This window comes from Pleurodeles waltl, chromosome 1_1 (genome assembly GCF_031143425.1).
Source record: "Pleurodeles waltl isolate 20211129_DDA chromosome 1_1, aPleWal1.hap1.20221129, whole genome shotgun sequence".
Taxonomy (NCBI): domain Eukaryota; kingdom Metazoa; phylum Chordata; class Amphibia; order Caudata; family Salamandridae; genus Pleurodeles; species Pleurodeles waltl.
Genome location: NC_090436.1, coordinates 382657740 through 382675845, shown reverse-complemented (window position 1 = coordinate 382675845; position 18106 = coordinate 382657740). Strand labels below are relative to the sequence as shown.

The 18106-nt window shown below is 45.0% G+C and overlaps 1 protein-coding gene across 1 annotated transcript in view; it reads right to left on the bottom strand.

Annotated features, from left to right (window-relative positions):
- Positions 1-18106, bottom strand: part of SERINC5 (serine incorporator 5) — a 262324-nt gene that overhangs the window by 38384 nt on the left and 205834 nt on the right. Inside the window, exons 5-7 of the mRNA XM_069223153.1 lie at positions 14460-14553; positions 11533-11744; positions 4065-4160 (exon numbers count right to left, since the gene is read on the bottom strand). Coding sequence (XP_069079254.1) covers positions 4065-4160; positions 11533-11744; positions 14460-14553 — 402 coding nt within the window. The remainder of the gene's footprint in view (positions 1-4064; positions 4161-11532; positions 11745-14459; positions 14554-18106) is intronic.

Below are 18106 nucleotides of genomic sequence, written 5' to 3'. Positions count from 1 at the left end.
GATGCTGGGATGCTCATGCCCGGATAACAATCCAATGGGCCCATTATAGCAAGCACAGTTTTTTTACCATGACAATACCCAAGACAGGCAGATAATTACCAACGACAAGGTCAGTTGATGTCTGAGAGCAAGGATGTTGAACATAAAGCCAGTGGACCATGTCCTCACACAAGACAGACACCCAGAATGGAAATTCTGCATGCCACATGAAAGTGGGCTATGGACAGTCACTGCAGTAAACAGCACCTTAGTATCTGCTACCCAAGGCACTGAGACAGTGGCTTGGAATGTGTTATGGTTTAAGAAGGTGGAGGTCAGGTCAACGTCACATGACAGGAGAAGCCGAGAAAGGGGGAGAACAGGAAGGACTAGGGATTACAACAACGACCCAAGCACCCCAGCAAGGGACTTCTGACATGTCCTCAGCAACCTCCAGCATACTCCCTAACCACAAACACCGGTGGTGGAAATAGCTGGGGAGTTCATTCCAGCCCCTGCTGTAATTCGAGCCAGAGGTATTACGTGCGACCCAACCCTACTCCCAGCCAGATACAGAAAGACTTTGTTTACACTATGCACTGAGTAGTGATACTCTTGAACAAACGTCAGGTGACATGTAGTACGGCACCGGGCTGTGTGTGATACCTGGCTGACCCTCGAGCAACCCGATGGCCGGACATCGCTGGAAGATTTTAAACAAAAGACGTGAACCGCTCGGGGTCCCGTCTCAAATGTACTGCAGAATGTCTGTGTCCTTCATTGCCCGCTCTCCCAGACGGCTATCCTAGGATCACATGCCCCCTCAAGTCATTACACTTCGCACTTGATTAACATGTGAAGCTAACTTGAAGAAAATGGAGAGAAAGGGCGATCTTTACACCTTAAGATCTCCACATATTTCCCCTTCCCGCCTTTGGAAGCTGAATGTCTTTCATGCAGGTCACTGATCGTGTTTTTAGAGCACGCCTGTTTCCGGCTCGCTGTTAATGAAGGAAAAGTTGTTGAACTTTGAGCACATGGTGTATGGTTTAACAAACCATAATGTTGCTCCAGCTTTAATAAAAATAATTTAAAACATGGGTTCTATCGTACTGCAGTCATGCTACATAGAAGAGAGTACTTCAAAAAGAGTGATGACTGGCTAGGTCTACCACAAGCTCAAAGTGAGTAACACCCCAATTAGTAATAACCTCATCTTCGCCTGAGGCACAGATTCAATCAGCAGTACTGGAATGTTCAGCTCACAGTGGCACTTCAAGTACAGGACTGCAAAGAAAAAGTTAATAATGGCGTACGCTTTTAAAATATTAATTTGAGACTACTGTCGTAACTGAGTAGCACCTGTCAAGCTGCTAAACTGAACACAAGAACAGACAACCAGGAACATTCACAAACTCATACTTCTGCTCCAACTTCAATCACGGAAACCATCTTTAATCTACACACCAAGGTGCAGCTGTTACAAAATTGGTCTTTACAAAAATATACAGTTTTCTGTACATACATAATAGGAAACACTGCATTAGTGCGAAAGTTTAAAACAATAAAGAAATACATAGGGAAGCAGAACAACTACGAATGATGGTTAAAGTGATGTATGCGACTTTGTTACATACCAACCACAAGACCATATGCTGTGCACTACAGAAAAGAACTGATAGATTTCTTGCCCTTTGGTAAGCCCTGGTCATCATACACCACTGTGTTAATTTCTCAATGCTACATTTTGTGTGACTCACGGTACCACATTCCAGTCTTACATCTCTGCGTGCACCAATCTGACACCAGTCCAAATAGTTCTCACTACTCCTTTTGACTCTACAATGCATTGCTACGGGCTATGCAGCATTTCGATGGGTTGCCCAATGTGGAAGGGAGTCAAAACTTTTAGTACCAAGGCCATCCAAGGCCTCAGCACCAACTTGTTCAGGAAAAAGGTAGCGCAGGCCAGCTGCACTGAACGTGACTGAAGTTCACTCATGAGATAAGCTCACGTGAACACAATGAGGAAGATGGTCTTTAGGGTCAGCAGCACAGCAAACAGCGAAGCATTGATTTGAAGGCAATTCACATGAGAAACGTCAAGACCAAGTTAAAGTTGCATGAGAAACGGTTTGGGAGGGAATATGTATGGCAGGGATGTGAAGGCGTACAGGAGTTCCGAGACCCATTCCTGCCAGGATGCATCCTTTAACATTTCAACACTGCATTTACAGCAGTGACAAAAGATCTAGCCAGGGCTTTCCTCACAGTTGGAAGATGCCCAACGCCACTTCAAGATGTATACACTACTTACAATCTGCCAGATGATGCCTGCCAAGTTCATCTGCTGTGGCATTCAGGGACCTGGTGAAATGGTTCTCAAGCAGGAAAATACCCGGACGTTCCAAACTCCTCCTAATATGCAGAGTCTCCTGACACAACCCAGGACCCCACTCAGTCTTGCTTTTTGCAGTACAACATGGTGATGGTGCTGTCCGTGAGAAGCTGCACCTGGTTCCCATTGATGGGCAGCAGAAAGTGTGTCAGAGCTATATGAATGGTCTGTAAATACAGCAGAATGATGTGGAGCCTGTCGTCTGCCGCAGACCAAAGTAGCCTAATCTCAACCTCCTCCAGATAATCTCCACAGTCCAGCAGGAACCAGCTTAGGCCCTGCCTAGGAACCAATTGTGTTTGAGCTGCCACCACTGCAAATTGGTCAGGCTGCTGTTTGGCCCATAGAAACTTCAAATTCCATTGCAGAGCATGCATGTGCGACCTGGCATAGCTGAAAAGGAGCACGCACAAGGTTAAACAGGAGGATCTGCGAGCCACTCACACTGATCCAGGACAGACCCTAACACTTCAGGATCATAGCCTGAATGTCCTGGGCTTATCGGAGCTCAGGGAAAGCACTTAACTTCACAGTGTCCAGGATTGCCCAAATGAATTGAAGGCTCTTCATATGGGTTAAGTGGGACTTCTGCTTGTTGAAAGTCAATCTAAAGATGTCAAGAGCTTTACCACGGTTCAGCAAGGTGGTCTACTTCGCTGTTAAGTAACAAGAGGAAACACACCGCCACGTGACGAGAGACTATGGTATTTGCAATTCTGTGTTTCTATTCCTGTATTTCATAAACGTAATGTCTATTTTATTTCTCATTTGTTTCTGGTCTCGGCTTTGTTACATGCGGCCGTTGGCATCAGTTGGAACGTTAGAATCAGAATGTAGAAAAGTTCTGTGTTGCCTGCGGCTGGTAGCTGCGGGCAGCTCTTAGTCCAGCAGTGCACTCGCCTGTGGTGGGTTCTTTCTCTCTACTACTTTTAAGGCCAGAGAACGTTGCTGGATTTATACCTTCTTTGTGTTTTTAACATGTACCACCGCCATTACTTCAGAGACCAGTGTGCAGCTTAGCTATTTAATTCTTTAAGCCTAGGCCTTCTGTGGGCTTGGCTCCAAGTGCACGGCTTTAGTAAAGACCCTAGACCAATTGTATGTAGATAAGACTGTTACAGACGTGGCTTAGCTGCGTTACCAGAACCCAGGAACTATATCTATGTCATCACTCACCAGTTCCCTCCCTTCACTTTCCCATTCCGTTTACACACCGAGATATCAAATTTATGCTTCTATTTACGCACTGTAGGCTCATTTTAGGCACAGGTAACACTTTATTACACAGCGCAGAGAGGCGTAAAGTGGAGCATATTCAAAACATATTTGATGCCACACAGAGTGGGTATTAAATAAATGATTTCTGATGTCAATGTCTTGAGCTGGGTGGGGGCCGCCTGTGTTGGATAACCTGGGGCTGAGAATACCTATCAGTTTGAGCACACTTACATTTTTTGTCACTCTTTACAAACCCACATTACTCAGCTCCTCAAAACCCCCTTTCTTGTCACCTGCTGAAACGCAGTGTAAATTAGAACAAAATGCTTCCTTTAACATAGATGCAAGCAAATAAGCCAGAATTACTATTATAATTTCTCTGAATAAATTAAACGCGAATAAACTGCATATTAAACATTTTAATTCGGCTGTGCACTCTACTCCATCTTTAAAGCCACCACCAACCTACTTGTTTCTGCTGGTTTACTGGCCAGGGCCGAGAATGTGAGGTACATCACGTAACAGCTGATCACACCCGACTGCAGAAGCCCAGAGTGGGGCTGGCCTAGAAAAGAAAGGAAACAGTCTTAGCACATAAGGAGTGCAATCCGCATAATGCAGTCATCGTGTGTGCCACAATTAGAATGGTCAAAATGACTAAACATCTGCATTCTTAACACCGAGGCACTCTGAAGTAACACTGAGATGGATTCAGCACGCAAACTACCAGAATATTCCCGACAGAGTCTTCGGGGTGACCTTGAATGACTATTTGTGATTTTTTTCAATATCTAGTTAAGAAGTAGATGCCGCTTGCCTCAGAAGGATGCTGAGGGGACGGTACTGAAGGGCACAGGTAGCAGAAGTTGTAAGTATTAGTTTATTCAGGAGGGGCAGCTGCTCCTGCTGCTTCCTCCAGTACCCATCAGTCTCGGCATCACTGCCCTGCTCACACTCTTCGACTGCAGCAAGCTCACACAGCAACTGCATTATAACATTACAGAACCACAATGAGAGAATAGCCCACATGTGTGTCAGCTGCTATGTCACACGGTTGCCTTGATCCTCTCGTTCCTTCTCACGCTGCGTCGCGGAATCCTGTGGATACCGGGAGGACAGATAGGAGAACAAAAGAACATGCCACCTGCAAAGAAGGTTGTATGCTGTGCTCTCTGTCTGGGGTTTAAATGGAAGGAGACACTCGTTGACATCGCCTTACGTGTCATCTTTACAGAGAGTAGTAGTTGGCACCTAAAACATGTGAATGCCCACTCTAAGGGCACAGAATGATTCAAACATATGAGTCTATGAAAGAGTTAGTACTGGAGAAATGATGCTTCCTTGCAGATGGAAGCTGGTTTGTGAAGATGGTCTAACTTCTGGCTGATTGTACGCAGAATAATCATTTATTATTTCCTGTGCCCAGTCTTTTCAGATAATTATGCCAATTTAGACAAACCCTAGATGTCTAGGCTTCACCAGCTATTCACTCAGGCACAAGTAATCTGTATAGGTTGGCAAAATCAATAACACTTTCTTAAAAAAAAAAAAAGAAAGAAGAAGAAGAAAAAGAAAATCCTGGAGAAGCACTCGTGTAACTTTTATAAAGTGCTAGGGATTACTCACCTGAAGCCGAGGGTGCCACATTTTAAACGGAGAAGGAAGAGCACCAAGGGCAGTAGTTGTCAACACTGTTCACCAACTGTTAGCCACCATCGGTCTTGCCCCATCAGAGGAGGACTGAGATAGTACTGTATAATAACTACCCTGACCCCAGCAAGAGTTCGCACCTACCTTGATAGTTGTTTATTACATAGCCTTGTGTTTTTGTAATTATTATAATCCTGCTGAAGTTCTCTACCCTTGATCACAGACTTACTACTGGTCATGACATTAGTAAATTTGTGACCAACTTCAGGGTGTGTAATCAACTGGCTGCATAGAATTTGCAAAGAACCACCAACACATTAGTTTGTGGGGGTTCTCCAGACATGGATGCTGCCTCCTCCTCCCCCAACCATATGGCACCCCCAAGGCCTACCCTTAGGATATTTATTCATACATAAAATGACAAGGAGAAACTCAAATTTTGCGAGTCCCTAAGCTGAATTTGCTCCAGTAAGCAAAATGTTACTTACTCAGCAAGCATCTGTTTGTGGCATGTAGTGCTGTAGGTTCACATGTGCTGCATACTCCTGCCATCTTGTGTTGGGTCCGGAGTGCTGTAAGTTTTTTTTTTTCCGAAGAAACATTTTCAAGTCATGGGATCAAGTGGTGGCTCCTCTGTGATACTGTGCATGGGCAATGACTCCTTAGTTAGATTGTTTTCACGCAGGCGGGTGAAAAAAAGGAGTGTAGCGGAAGTAAAGAGAAGGTCCATGCAAATGTAACTACATATGTACAAATATATACAAATAAAAAGTAACTGAAATGGCAACAGGGGTCCTGGGAGGAGGGAAAGCGCATGTGAATCTATAGCACTACATGCCACGAACAGATGCTTATTGGGTAACATTTTACGTTCAATGGCATGTGTGGCTGTAGACACACATGCTCTACATAGACTGTTAAGCAGTCCCTTTAGAGAAGCAGTGGCTAGCCTGTGGGAGTTGCGGTTCACTGGGAAAAGTCTTAGTAGCACTGCCTGGCCTACACTGGCTTGCTGGCGTAATAGCACATCCACACAATAATGTTTTGTAAATGTATGTGGTGTAGACCATGTAAGCTGCCTTAGAGAGATCACCTTTAGGTATATTTCCAAAGAAAGCCATAGAGGCTTCTTTTTTTCCTAGTAGAGTGCACTCCAAGAGTGACAGGCAGTTGTCTGTTTGCTTTAGAATAAGAAGTCTGTATACATTTTACTGTCCATCTAGCGAAGCTATTTTTGGATATTGGGTTGCCTTTATGAGGAAGTGAAGAAGCTACAAACAGCTGTTTAATTTTTCTTAAGTCTTTAGTTCTATCAATGTAAAACATCAATGCACATTTAACATCTAAGGTGTGGATGGCTCTTTCTGTAACTAAGTCAGGCTGTGGAAAGAAGACTGGTAGTTCAATTGATTGGTTAATATGGAATTGAGAAACCACTTTAGGAAGGAACTTCGGATTTGTGCGAAGGATCACCTTGTCTCTGAGTTTGGAAGAAAGGTTCTTCCAAGGTTAGGGCCTGCAGCTCACTAACTCATCTGATTAATGCGAAAGTGACTCAGAACGCCGATTTCCAAGAAAGATATTGAAGAGGACATAAATTAAGTGGCACAAAAGGAGGGCCCATATGCCTGGTAAGCACAATATTGAGGTTTCAGGATGGTGCAGGAGGCACTCTGGGTGGAATAATCCTATTAAGGCATCCACAAAAGCTTTGATGACTGGGATTCTTAACAAGGAAGTATGTTGTCTGTGCTGTAGATATGCAGCTATAGCTGCGAAATGTAAGCGAATGGAACCATAATCTAAATTTGCTTTCTGTGAGTGGAACTCATAACAAACGATGTCCTGGACAGCAGCTTTAATGGGATTAATAGGTTTGGGTTGGCAGTAGCGTACTACAAAACGTTTCCATTTTGCAGCATAACATGCACTAGTTGTGGGTCTATGAGATTTCTTGAGAGTGTCCATACATTCCGCAGGCAATCCTAAGTAACCAAACTCTGACTTCAGGAGCCATATGGCAAGGTTGATCGACTTGGGGTCTGGATGTCTGATCTGACCTCGATTTTGAGTGAGAGGGTTCGGCCTGTTGGGGAGCTTCTCGTGGGGAACTACTGACAGGTCCAGAAATGTGGTGAACTATGGCTGATGCTCCGAAGTGGGAGCTACAAGGATCATGGTGAGAGATGTCTGCCTGATCCTCCAAACCAGAAATGGAATGAGAGTGAGAGGTGGAAAAGAATAAGCAAATATCCCTGACCAATTAATCCATAAAGTATTGCCCTTGGACAGAGGATGTGGGTATCTGGAGGAAGAGCGCCGGCATTTTACATTTTCTGCTGCTGGCGAAAAGGTCTATCCCAGGAGTTCCCATTTTAGGAAGTATTTTTGAAGGACTTGCGGGTGGAGTTCCTATTTGTGCACTTATTGCTGCATCCTGCTGAGCAGGTCTGCAAAGTCGTTGTCCGATCCTGGGAGATACTCTGCTGCCAGGTGAATGTGGTGGAGGGCCCACTTCCGCATTGTTTGAGAGAATAGTGACTGTTGGGACAACCATGTCCCACCCTTGGTTCTGTAGGTAATACATAGCGGTCATGTTGTGCGGACTATGACAACCTTGTGAGAGGTGAACACGAAATGTGTAGGACTAGAAATAATGCCTGAAGCTAGAGGTAATCCATTTGTAAGGCTTGGTGACTAAGATCCCAAACGCCTTGTACTGTAAGGTCTCAAAGGTGAGCGCCCCAATCCATCAGTGATGGGTCTGTGGTCAGAATGACCCAAAGCACAGGGTCCACAAAAGGCCACCCTTTCAATAGGTTTTTGGAATCCCACCATTGCAGAGAGTGGCGAGTATGGTGTTATAACAACACTAAATCTTCCAGGTGACCCTGTGACTTCGTCCACTGACGAGACAGATGCTGCTGTAGGGGATGCATGTGGAGTATGGCATGGGGAACAATGGCAATGCAGAAGGTCATCATCCCTAATAGATGCAGGATAGCCCTGTCTGCATGTATAAGTCTGCTGAAACTTGGGAAACTGAAAACTGTGAACCCAAGCTGGATTGGAGTATGCTAGCCCCAACTCTACATTGAGAACAGCTTCTAGATAGGGGTGTATCTGAAGAGAATGGAGATTACATTTCACAAAATTGATTGTGAATCCCAGTGTGTGGAATAGATCCACTCATCTGAGTGTGATATTTGCACTCTGGTAGTGTGCTGGCTTTGGTGAGCCAGTCGTCCTAGTATGGGAAAATGTGTACATTTTGTCTTGAGGTGTACTCCACTACTGCTAAGCTCTTTGTAAAGACCCTGGGAGCAGTGGTGACTCCAAAAGGAAGGACCTTGAACTGGTAATGTTTGCCTGCAATTACAAAATGTAGGTACTTTTGCTGTGCAGGGTGGATGGGGATATGAAAGTAGGCGTCCTTTGGTACGAGGGACATCATAAAGTCACCTTGTTGTAAAAGTGGGATGACATCTTCAAGAGTGACCATGTGAAAATCTTCTGGAAGAATGAAGTGGTTTAAAGGTCTGAGGCCCACATCAGACTGGAAGAATGAAGTGGTTTAAAGGTCTGAGGCCCACATCAGGCGTGGGAGAACTGTCCCTTTTGGGGATGAAGGAGTATACTCCTGTTCCCTGGTGCTGTAGTGGAACTGGCTCAATAGCCCTTTTGAGATGAAGGGACGTACTTCTTGTTTGAGAAGGGTGAGGTGTTCCAGGGATAGACAGAGTGAGGGGGAATATCTGGAGGAGTGATAATGAGCTCCAGACAGTAACCATGTTGGTATTAGAAAGGACCCATTGGTCCATAATGATGTTGACTCATTCTGTATGAAAATGTTGAAGTCGTTCCCTGGCGCGCGCATGTGTGTGTGTGTGTGTGTGCGTGTAGGAGGGACACTCACAGCTGTTTTGTTGTGGAGGTAGAGCCTCGAGTATCAGTGCTCTTTCCTCTGTCTCAGTTGTTATTGCCTCTATAGGTTCCCCTGAAGAAACCCCAAGAGTATACAGCTGAAGGCTGTCTGGGGAGGGAGGTAGCTGCCTCAGAGGTTGTAGATTTGTAAGAACCTCTGAATGTGGGGTGACGAAAAGTGCCCCTTTATGAGGGGGACTGAAGAGCACCTATGGCTTTTGAGGTGTCTGTACCTTTTTTCAGCTTCTCAAGGGTGGAGTCCATTTGAGGGCCGCAAACATGCTCCTTGCGAAGGGCACATTAAGCACTGCTTACTGGACCTCTGGTTTGAACCCAGAGTAGAGTAGCCATGCGTGCCTCCTAGTGTTCATACTGCATGCAGCTGTGTCTGCAGCGTCTAGGGCACAGCGGATGGAGTTATTTGTGATTGTTTAACCCTCTGCAAACACCTGCTGCCCTCTTTCGCATGTTGAAGAAATTGGAGGAGCTCCTCTATCTGATTCCAGTAAGCCCAGTCGTATCTGGCTAGCAAGGCCTGTGAACTGGCGATACGTCAATAATTGGCTGCCTGTGCAGCCACCCGTTTGCCAGCAGCATCCAGATTTTTACTCTACTTATCTGGAGGAGGAGAGTCCCCTGTGGCCCGACTATTGGCCTGTTTCCATGCACTGGTGGCCACTATAGAGTCGAAAGGGACATGGGATCCGTGTAAAGCGGATCAGAGAGAGCAGATTTGTTTTTCCATCTACTCTAGGGGGGGGGGGACAATCCTAGAGTGGACAGGATCTTTAAACGTATTGTCTACGTGAAGAAGCATACTAGGGAGCATAGGGAGAAACAGAGGAGGAGATGGATCAGGAGGAGAAGGATGAGGAGAAGACATGTGAGATGTGCTGGTAGCCATGTCCTTGGTGACCTTTTTTGGAGGTGGCAAAGTATCCAAAGCCTTTTGGAAGGACAGTTACATCTTCAACATAACAGGGGAGGAAGCAATAATGCGCCTTGTACCCTCTTGGATATGGAGGTGGAGATGTTGAGAGTCCATCCTCTCTAAAAATACATTCAACAGGTGATGGCATAGCTGAAGACTGGTTGGAGCCTTTCTACTTCGAAGACGTTGGCTCCCTTATTTTCGGCACCAAAAGTTTCAGTCAGTGTCTTTATGTCAGTACCGAAGCAGACGTGGGAGTTGGTCAGCTCGGAGCCGAAGTACTCGAAGCCAAAGTCCAGATCGAGATGGCTCAGACCGAGGAACTGGAGGTCAATGCTGAAGGCTGTGCTGTAGTCTTGGATATCTTTGGAGCCAAGCCGGAGCATGGGGCAGCTGAAGCAGATTTCAGAGCCGTCATGGCCAGGTGGCAGTGGCGGTCTGGTGACCTTTGTTTAGGGCTTTTAGCAGTCTTAAGGTGGGGAGGAGGGGCCACGGTACTCACGGGCTGCGCTGATGTCACCTTGTGGCTTTCAATATCCGACTGGACGTCAGAGTCACAGTCCTGCATGGAGAAGACATCCTCTTGTTCCAGTTCCTCCTAGGTATGCTCCTCCCCAAAGATGTCCGGAGTGTCGTCTGGTGTCTTCCAACCGATGAGCTCTTTGGCCCCGAAAGGTCTTCTTTGACCGGAAGGATTTGCAGGCAGCTTCCTGGTGATTTGGGGAGAGGCACAAGTTACACACCAGATGTCGGTTGGTGTGGGGGAATTTAGAGTGGCACCGAGGACAGAAACAAAATGGTGTCTGTTCTATCAGCTCAGCTTATTCTTTGGTGCCGCGTGGTGAGGTAGATCCGAAAAGAGCACGGATGCCCCAGAAGGTGCACAGTCGCTGCCCGGACCGATGAGTTGAGACGAACACAAGGATGGAAATACGCAATTGAGAAACAATACCGTCACTAAAGAGAAGACGGAAGGACAGATTCCGAACCAGAACGAGTTGAAAGACGGAGGGAAGAGACACACATATGAACAAGGCAGTGGAGACAAATTCTAACAAATGAGTCTATGCCCATGTGCAGGATCACCGAAAAGGAGTCGCCGCTCAATCCCGTGACTCGAAAATTTTTAACACTCTGGACCCAACACCAGGTGGCAAGAGTATGCAGAGCATGTGTATTTACAGCTACACATGCCGTACATATTATTTATACATTCAGGTTAATTAATAGATCTGACTCAGACCGGGAGAGCTGAGCCACTTAGGGCACTAAACACAACAAAAAATTCAATTGACAAAAAGTGTAGTGCTTTCGAATATTAACACAGGCAAAAGGATTTTAAAAAATGAACACAGATTTTCTATACAGAAGAACGGAAATACAAAATTAAACACAAATGAGCCAGTTCAAAAGTAATATAATCTGTACTTACGCTTTTGAACACACGGAGAAATGGCCACCATGGAAACCAAAAGGCACAGGCCACCATTGACACCAAGGAAAATCTTGTTGAGCAGACAGCCGCTGGGATGGGTGTAAAATACGGACATCATAATAAGAGCTCCAACAGCAACAGAGTACAAGGTCAGGGTGACAAAGGCGAGCGCTCCATACCAAAGTTTATTATGTACCGTACCAGCAGTCCTGTTGCAAGAGAGGATGATTTAAAATGGTTGTGAGGACATCACAAAGAATAGCCTAACAAAATGTGAATGACTAAGATCGCTCATCATCACAAAGGGAGTGGTTAGGACAATCTAAACTGGGAACTCAGGGCAGTACAAATTCAACCCATGTAAGCAAGTAATTATTTTCGTAAATATGTCTGTCTAGCAAACTAGCCCACAGGGAAACAAAAAGAGGGGGACAATTTTTCGATACCCACACTTGGGCCTAGTTCACTATTTTCAGATAACATGACACACCAGCATTACACCCAGCAGAATGATGCACAAATCTCAATCAGTGGTTTGACATTGATTAGCCCCATCTTTGTAACCTCTTTGGTCTTTCGACCTCAACTCACCATAAAGTGAAACTGAACAACGCCCACTGAACAATACCACTTTGGTGACTGCATTACTCACGAGAACTCAGCTACCGAGTTACAAGATATGAATCACTTCTCAAAGCTGGAAATAAGGAACTTTGACAGTGGATTAGCAAGTAGTATGTATGTCAAGATTTGACAAACCCCATACTTTTATAATGCAGCTTATGCGTGTCATCGATTTGATCAACAGAAGATGGGTAGGTGCAAAACAGCGGGGAGCACATAATTTTATCCTACATTCTGAGTCTCTCCTATTGCCATCATGGTGGTGGATTCCAAAAGAAGAGAATATGAGAAAAGAAGGAGATAAAGTTGTAACTGGACAGCCAGAGACTCGGGCAATAGCGTGACCACTCTCACATCAGCTCAACGGTGACATTGCCTCCCATCCTGAACTTTTATCTTACAAATTACTGATTTCAGGGGTTACTCTAATTACTTTGATGGAGGCAAATCAAAATTAACCAGGATGCATAAGGCCATCACACAAGTCCGGGACTGGAAACAGTATCCATAAGACCTGGACGGACATGAACACCTTACTGGGCAAACTGATTTCTTGAGGCCTCTTGAATTAATTGCCCTACACCTCACAAGGAAACATTGATGCATAAGAGCATAGGGAAAAACATAAGGGAAAGCCACGTGGCTGCTCTACATCTATCTTTGACATGGTGATACGCCCCCTTGAGTGGCCTCTGCATAGACATTTGATGCAAGTTAGCTTAATAAATAGCAACGGGAGGGTAGGAGTCAATTTGACAATGGTATGTTTTGCAGCAGCCTTTTTTGCGTCTACCTCACAGCATGAAATTATAAACTGATTTCTAAGGCAGAAAATTAGAATTATGGCTGCTACTGCTGAACCACATGAGTGGCAAGGGACCCTTTCAATACTGAGCTCCTTTCGTGACATTGGGCAGTTTGTACTTAAACATTCATAACTTAATTTGAAAATCATAGTTAGCATCTTGGGGACTGTAAAGAAATCAATCCAGAGTTTGCGATTTACTCTGGAGGGTCCTGAGACAATACCTAACATATGACAAAATGCACTCCGTCCAAAACATGGGAAAAATGTTACAGAAATGAAAAAGAAAGTTTGGTTAATATTTTTGCAAGTGGTGGTCATAACTTTCTATTTTCTATTTCTGGTCTTTCTACCTGCTCGCAATTTGTAGAGAAAATGGGTATGAAAATCACAAAAAGCTATACATTTCCTAAAACTTTTCTGATTTCAGTAAAGAATCTTTTATGTGTATTAGTCAAGGTTTTCCAAAACAAACTTATCATAGAATTTACAAATTTGTGAATGCAAATGGGGTAAAAGAAGCTGACAATCAAGTTTGCATCTGTAACTACATGTATTTGCCCCCTCCTGCGTTGTTTGCCAACGCTTTTTTAATTTGAGAACAAATTATCAATGTAAGGCATTTCTGGTCACCTAAAAAGGAAATAAATGGGAAATGTAGTTGGTGAGTAAAGGGTGGATGGAGACCAGCGGTGCCAGAATGCTTGGCTCCTTAAGCTATTGTTATTTTTATAGTTAGACATACAAGAACTCCTAGTTTACAGGAGGCATGTCAGGTCCCCCAAATAAAGCGTGTGTAGGGTGAGACTAATACCATCAATTTGCTCTGCAATGGAATCTGAAAAGCAGGTGGTTGATAGAAGCCAGATCAAGGCATGCCTTTTACCAAGATGGCTGGCTTCCTAATCAGATTATTTTCCCTTTTTGATAAACATGGATTTCTGGTACCCAGAGAGCATTTGTTGACTTCTGCAGGGGTCCAACTGCCCAAATTGGTGAACATAGTGTCATACTTATCAACAAATGCCATCATGTCATGTTTTCAAATAACACACCGGGGGCCGTGTTATAGAATGTGGCACATTCTCCTTTTTAATGTGCTGCATTACATTGAATGTGCTGCCCCAGAGCAGCAGTGAGCACACGCTGCCCACAGAGCAGCGCGTTCAAGTGAAAAACAGAGCAGCTGCTTTAAAACCGCCCTGTGCTTTACTGTGCAGGAGGTACCCCACCTGCACTTTTAAGGGAGATCAGAGATCCCCATACCACAAAGCCAATAAGAGAACACGCACTCGTGATATTGCCGGGGCTACACATACCCACCAGTGCCATCAGTATTGCAGTAGGCGGGGGGGGGGGGCATCTGCAGCCCATTCAGTAATACCATAGTGCCCCCTGGTCACACAATGCACCCTTGGGAACTATCTATATTACAGCCTCAGATATCACAAATATTAATTCCATTCAGTGTAAAATATTGTGGCAATGAACTCACCAATTTTTATTCCACTTGTGTGCAAACTCCACTAGCAACATGAGTTGAATGACTAAAAACAAGAATCCACCAGCCACGCCGACATACCGCCATGCTGCATAAAAGAAAAAGAGCCACTCTTGAGATCATACATTAGGTACCATCTGGATTTTACAAGGCATAGTGGTGGAATCCGCTGTAGCATTCCTGACTTCAATAAATCAAATACATTTAAGTAGCTAACAATGTAACAGAGTTTGTGAAACTCAAAACCTGCATAAGAAGATGGCAGATGCTGACATTCTGTAGCATCCACCCTTGACTAGCCATCATCCTAGTCTTCAGGACTTAACAGCCCCATAAACAGATGGTACACACTTATCGGTTGGCCAGCATCTTTAGTCACACTCTGGGATCCTTTATGAGCAATGCTATAAGACTTACTTCAGAGAGATGCATCGCAACCTCCTCATTATCCGTACCATCACATGGGCTGCATAGGAAAAGCTTGACTATCTAGAGCACTTCAGATCCTTGGTCCTAGTGCATTCATCCCCTCGGATTGTTGCTGCAGGGAACGCAATGACGACACAAAGCGGAATGAAACAGTTTTCACTCCAGGCAGTAGTCGTGGTTCCTCACCAGATCATCAGTCATCCCTCTCACGCCTCTTCCCCTTACTGTGTGCTGAGAGTACTTCCCACATAAAGTTTAGTGTAACACATGGCCTGTGATTCTCTCCATATTTCCTGGATTTTGCCTCATCGTTTTCTTCCCTATACCTCAAGTAATGACTCATTTTGTAGCCTTATAAAGGTCTTCATTAATACCAATTAGCTTGAAGTCGTCAGAGCAAGCCCAAAATAATAAAAGCATGCTATGTGCCAATGTTTTCAAAGTCATTTTTTCTTACAAGCACATGCTCTGCTTTCAGCTACTACAGGTATCACTCGTGTTCATTTCCGTTGAGCGTGTTAGTCCTGGAATTCCTCACATTTCAAAGTGCTGGGGTGAATCCTACCAAACTAACATGCTAAAACAGAAGGGGGCTTAGCTTTATTGAGCGTTAGCTTGTTCCCTACAGAATTCTTGGTAACTCTCCATATATTTCTATGTTCTGTTGAAAAGACCTCAATAACTCCTCCCCCACACCCCAACGTGGAATAAAGTGGTCTTCTCTTATTTCCCGAGCCCCTTGGCGTCAATAAAAAACTTTGGCTCATATGTGAACCCAACATGTTGAGTCCCCAAAATAATGGATATGGGCACAGTTTTAGGGCATGGCTAAGCTCCATATTTGAGGTATTCATGCCATTTATGCATGTGTCGCAATTCTGGATGACAAGAAGGGAATCAATTCTACGGAGCAGGAACCCCATCAAAGTATAACCACAAGGACCTTATAACCCAATTTAATGAATATATTCTCAGGTGAGAAAGTGGGCCCTTTTTCATAGTGAGGGGAGAATTCAATGAATGTCCACAACATAAGATATGCACAACCCAAGGAACACTGTATCATCTTAGGACACTTAGATGAACTTCAGAATTATACAAAATAATGCTGAAGATCATGTATTCACTTGTCACTGATAACAGTGGTTGCAAACAGAAGGGAAGACGCGACAGTAACCAGTAATGTCATTCTCAACACCATGTGAGAGGGACACTGATATCTCAAGGATGTCCTCCAAGACAGCTGAAGAACTACTGGCAGGTAATCAAGCCTTGCGGGACAGCCTTACTACATTCAGTAACACTGACTGAGAAACGCAACGGGTTGCTCTGAATATCTGCCACTTGTTCCTGTATTAAGATCTTAGTTCCCCTTGATTTCCAGCATGGATCAGGAAATATTCAAACACACACAACCTTTAAGTTCAAATATGAGGGGAACAACTTCATTCGTTCCAAAGACAAAAGATTCAGCCTCAGTGGAACAGTCAGTAAAATAGTGATTAATAGCAAAACGAGGCCTGTGAAATCAACTGAGCGATAAAGATTGGGGAACAGTGTACACTTACTCCAAATTTCTGGAGGACTTTAAAAGCAAACCCATAGCACACTGAGGTCCAATTAGTCAAAGTGGTTAAAGGAATAGTTGAGGCCCCACCTCCCTGCAACGTCTAAACAGTAACCAGCCAACAGAGGTTCTCAGTTAATTGGGAGAAAGGGCAAAAAGCGGAGGACAATCCACATGGATGGTGATGAGCCCATCTTTGTGATGAGTAGCCAGTATGAAAACATGTAGTGGGGGGGGGGGCTTCCTAACATCTGCTAGAGCTTTAAGGGGAAGACAACAGGGTGACTTATGGTCAACTTTGGTCGACATGCACAAAAGTTGCAGAAAGAAGAGGGGAGCTAGAATCCAAGTTTCCAACACCTTCTTGGAATTATGGGCACATTCGGGTATAAGCCTTCCTCATCTCCTTTATGGAGGACTGACGATGGTCTACATCCTATGTGCTTTCTGGATGGTGTACCTTGTATGGAAAGATGTCTTAAAAACAAGCATTTGCAGTGCAATAGGTCTTGCATTTACTCAGGTTTGAGCTATTGGCATTTGTAAGGAAATGCCTCCTTGGCATGGTTACCCCCTGACATTTTGCCTTTGTTGATGCCAAGTTATGATTTGAAAGTGTGCTGAGGCCTGCTAACCAGGCCCCAGCACCAGTGTTCTTTCCCTAAAACTGTACCTTTGTTTTCACAATTGGCACACCCTGGCATCCAGGTAAGCCCCTTGTAACTGGTACCCCTGGTACCAAGGGCCCTGATGCCAGGGAAGGTTTCTAAGGGCTGCTGCATGTCTTCTGCCACCCTGGGGACCCCTCACTCAGCACAGACACACTGCTTGCCAGCTTGTGTGTGCTGGGGGGGAGAAAAGGACTAAGTCGACAAGGCACTCCCCTCAGGGTGCCATGCCAACCTCACACTGCCTATAGGTATAGATAAGTCACCCCTCTAGCAGGCCTTACAGCCCTAAGGGAGGGTGCACTACACCATAGGTGAGGGCATAGGTGCATGAGCACTATGCCCCTACAGTGTCTAAGCAAAACCTTAGACATTGTAAGTGCAGGGTAGCCATAAGAGTATATGGTCTGGGAGTCTGTCATACACAAACTCCACAGCACCATAATGGCTACACTGAAAACTGGGAAGTTTGGTATCAACCTTCTCAGCACAATAAATGCACACTGATGCCAGTGTACATTTTATTGTGAAATACACCCCAGAGGGCATCTTAGAGATGCCCCCTGAAAACATACCGACTTCCAGTGTGGGCTGACTAGTTTTTGCCAGCCTGCCACACACCAGACATGTTGCTGGCCACATGGGGAGTGCGCCTTTGTCACTCAGTGGCTAGTAACAAAGCCTGTACTGGGTGGAGGTGCTTCTCACCTCCCCCTGCAGGAACTGTAACACCTGGCGGTGAGCCTCAAAGGCTCACCCCCTTTGTTACAGCACCACAGGGCACTCCAGCTAGTGGAGATGCCCGCCCCCTCTGGCCACAGACCCACTTTTGGTGGCAAGGCCGGAGGAGATAATGAGAAAAACAAGGAGGAGTCACTGGCCAGTCAGGACAACCCCTAAGGTGTTCTGAGGTGACTCTGACTTTTGGAAATCCTCCATCTTGCAGATGGAGGATTCCCCCAATAGGATTAGGGATA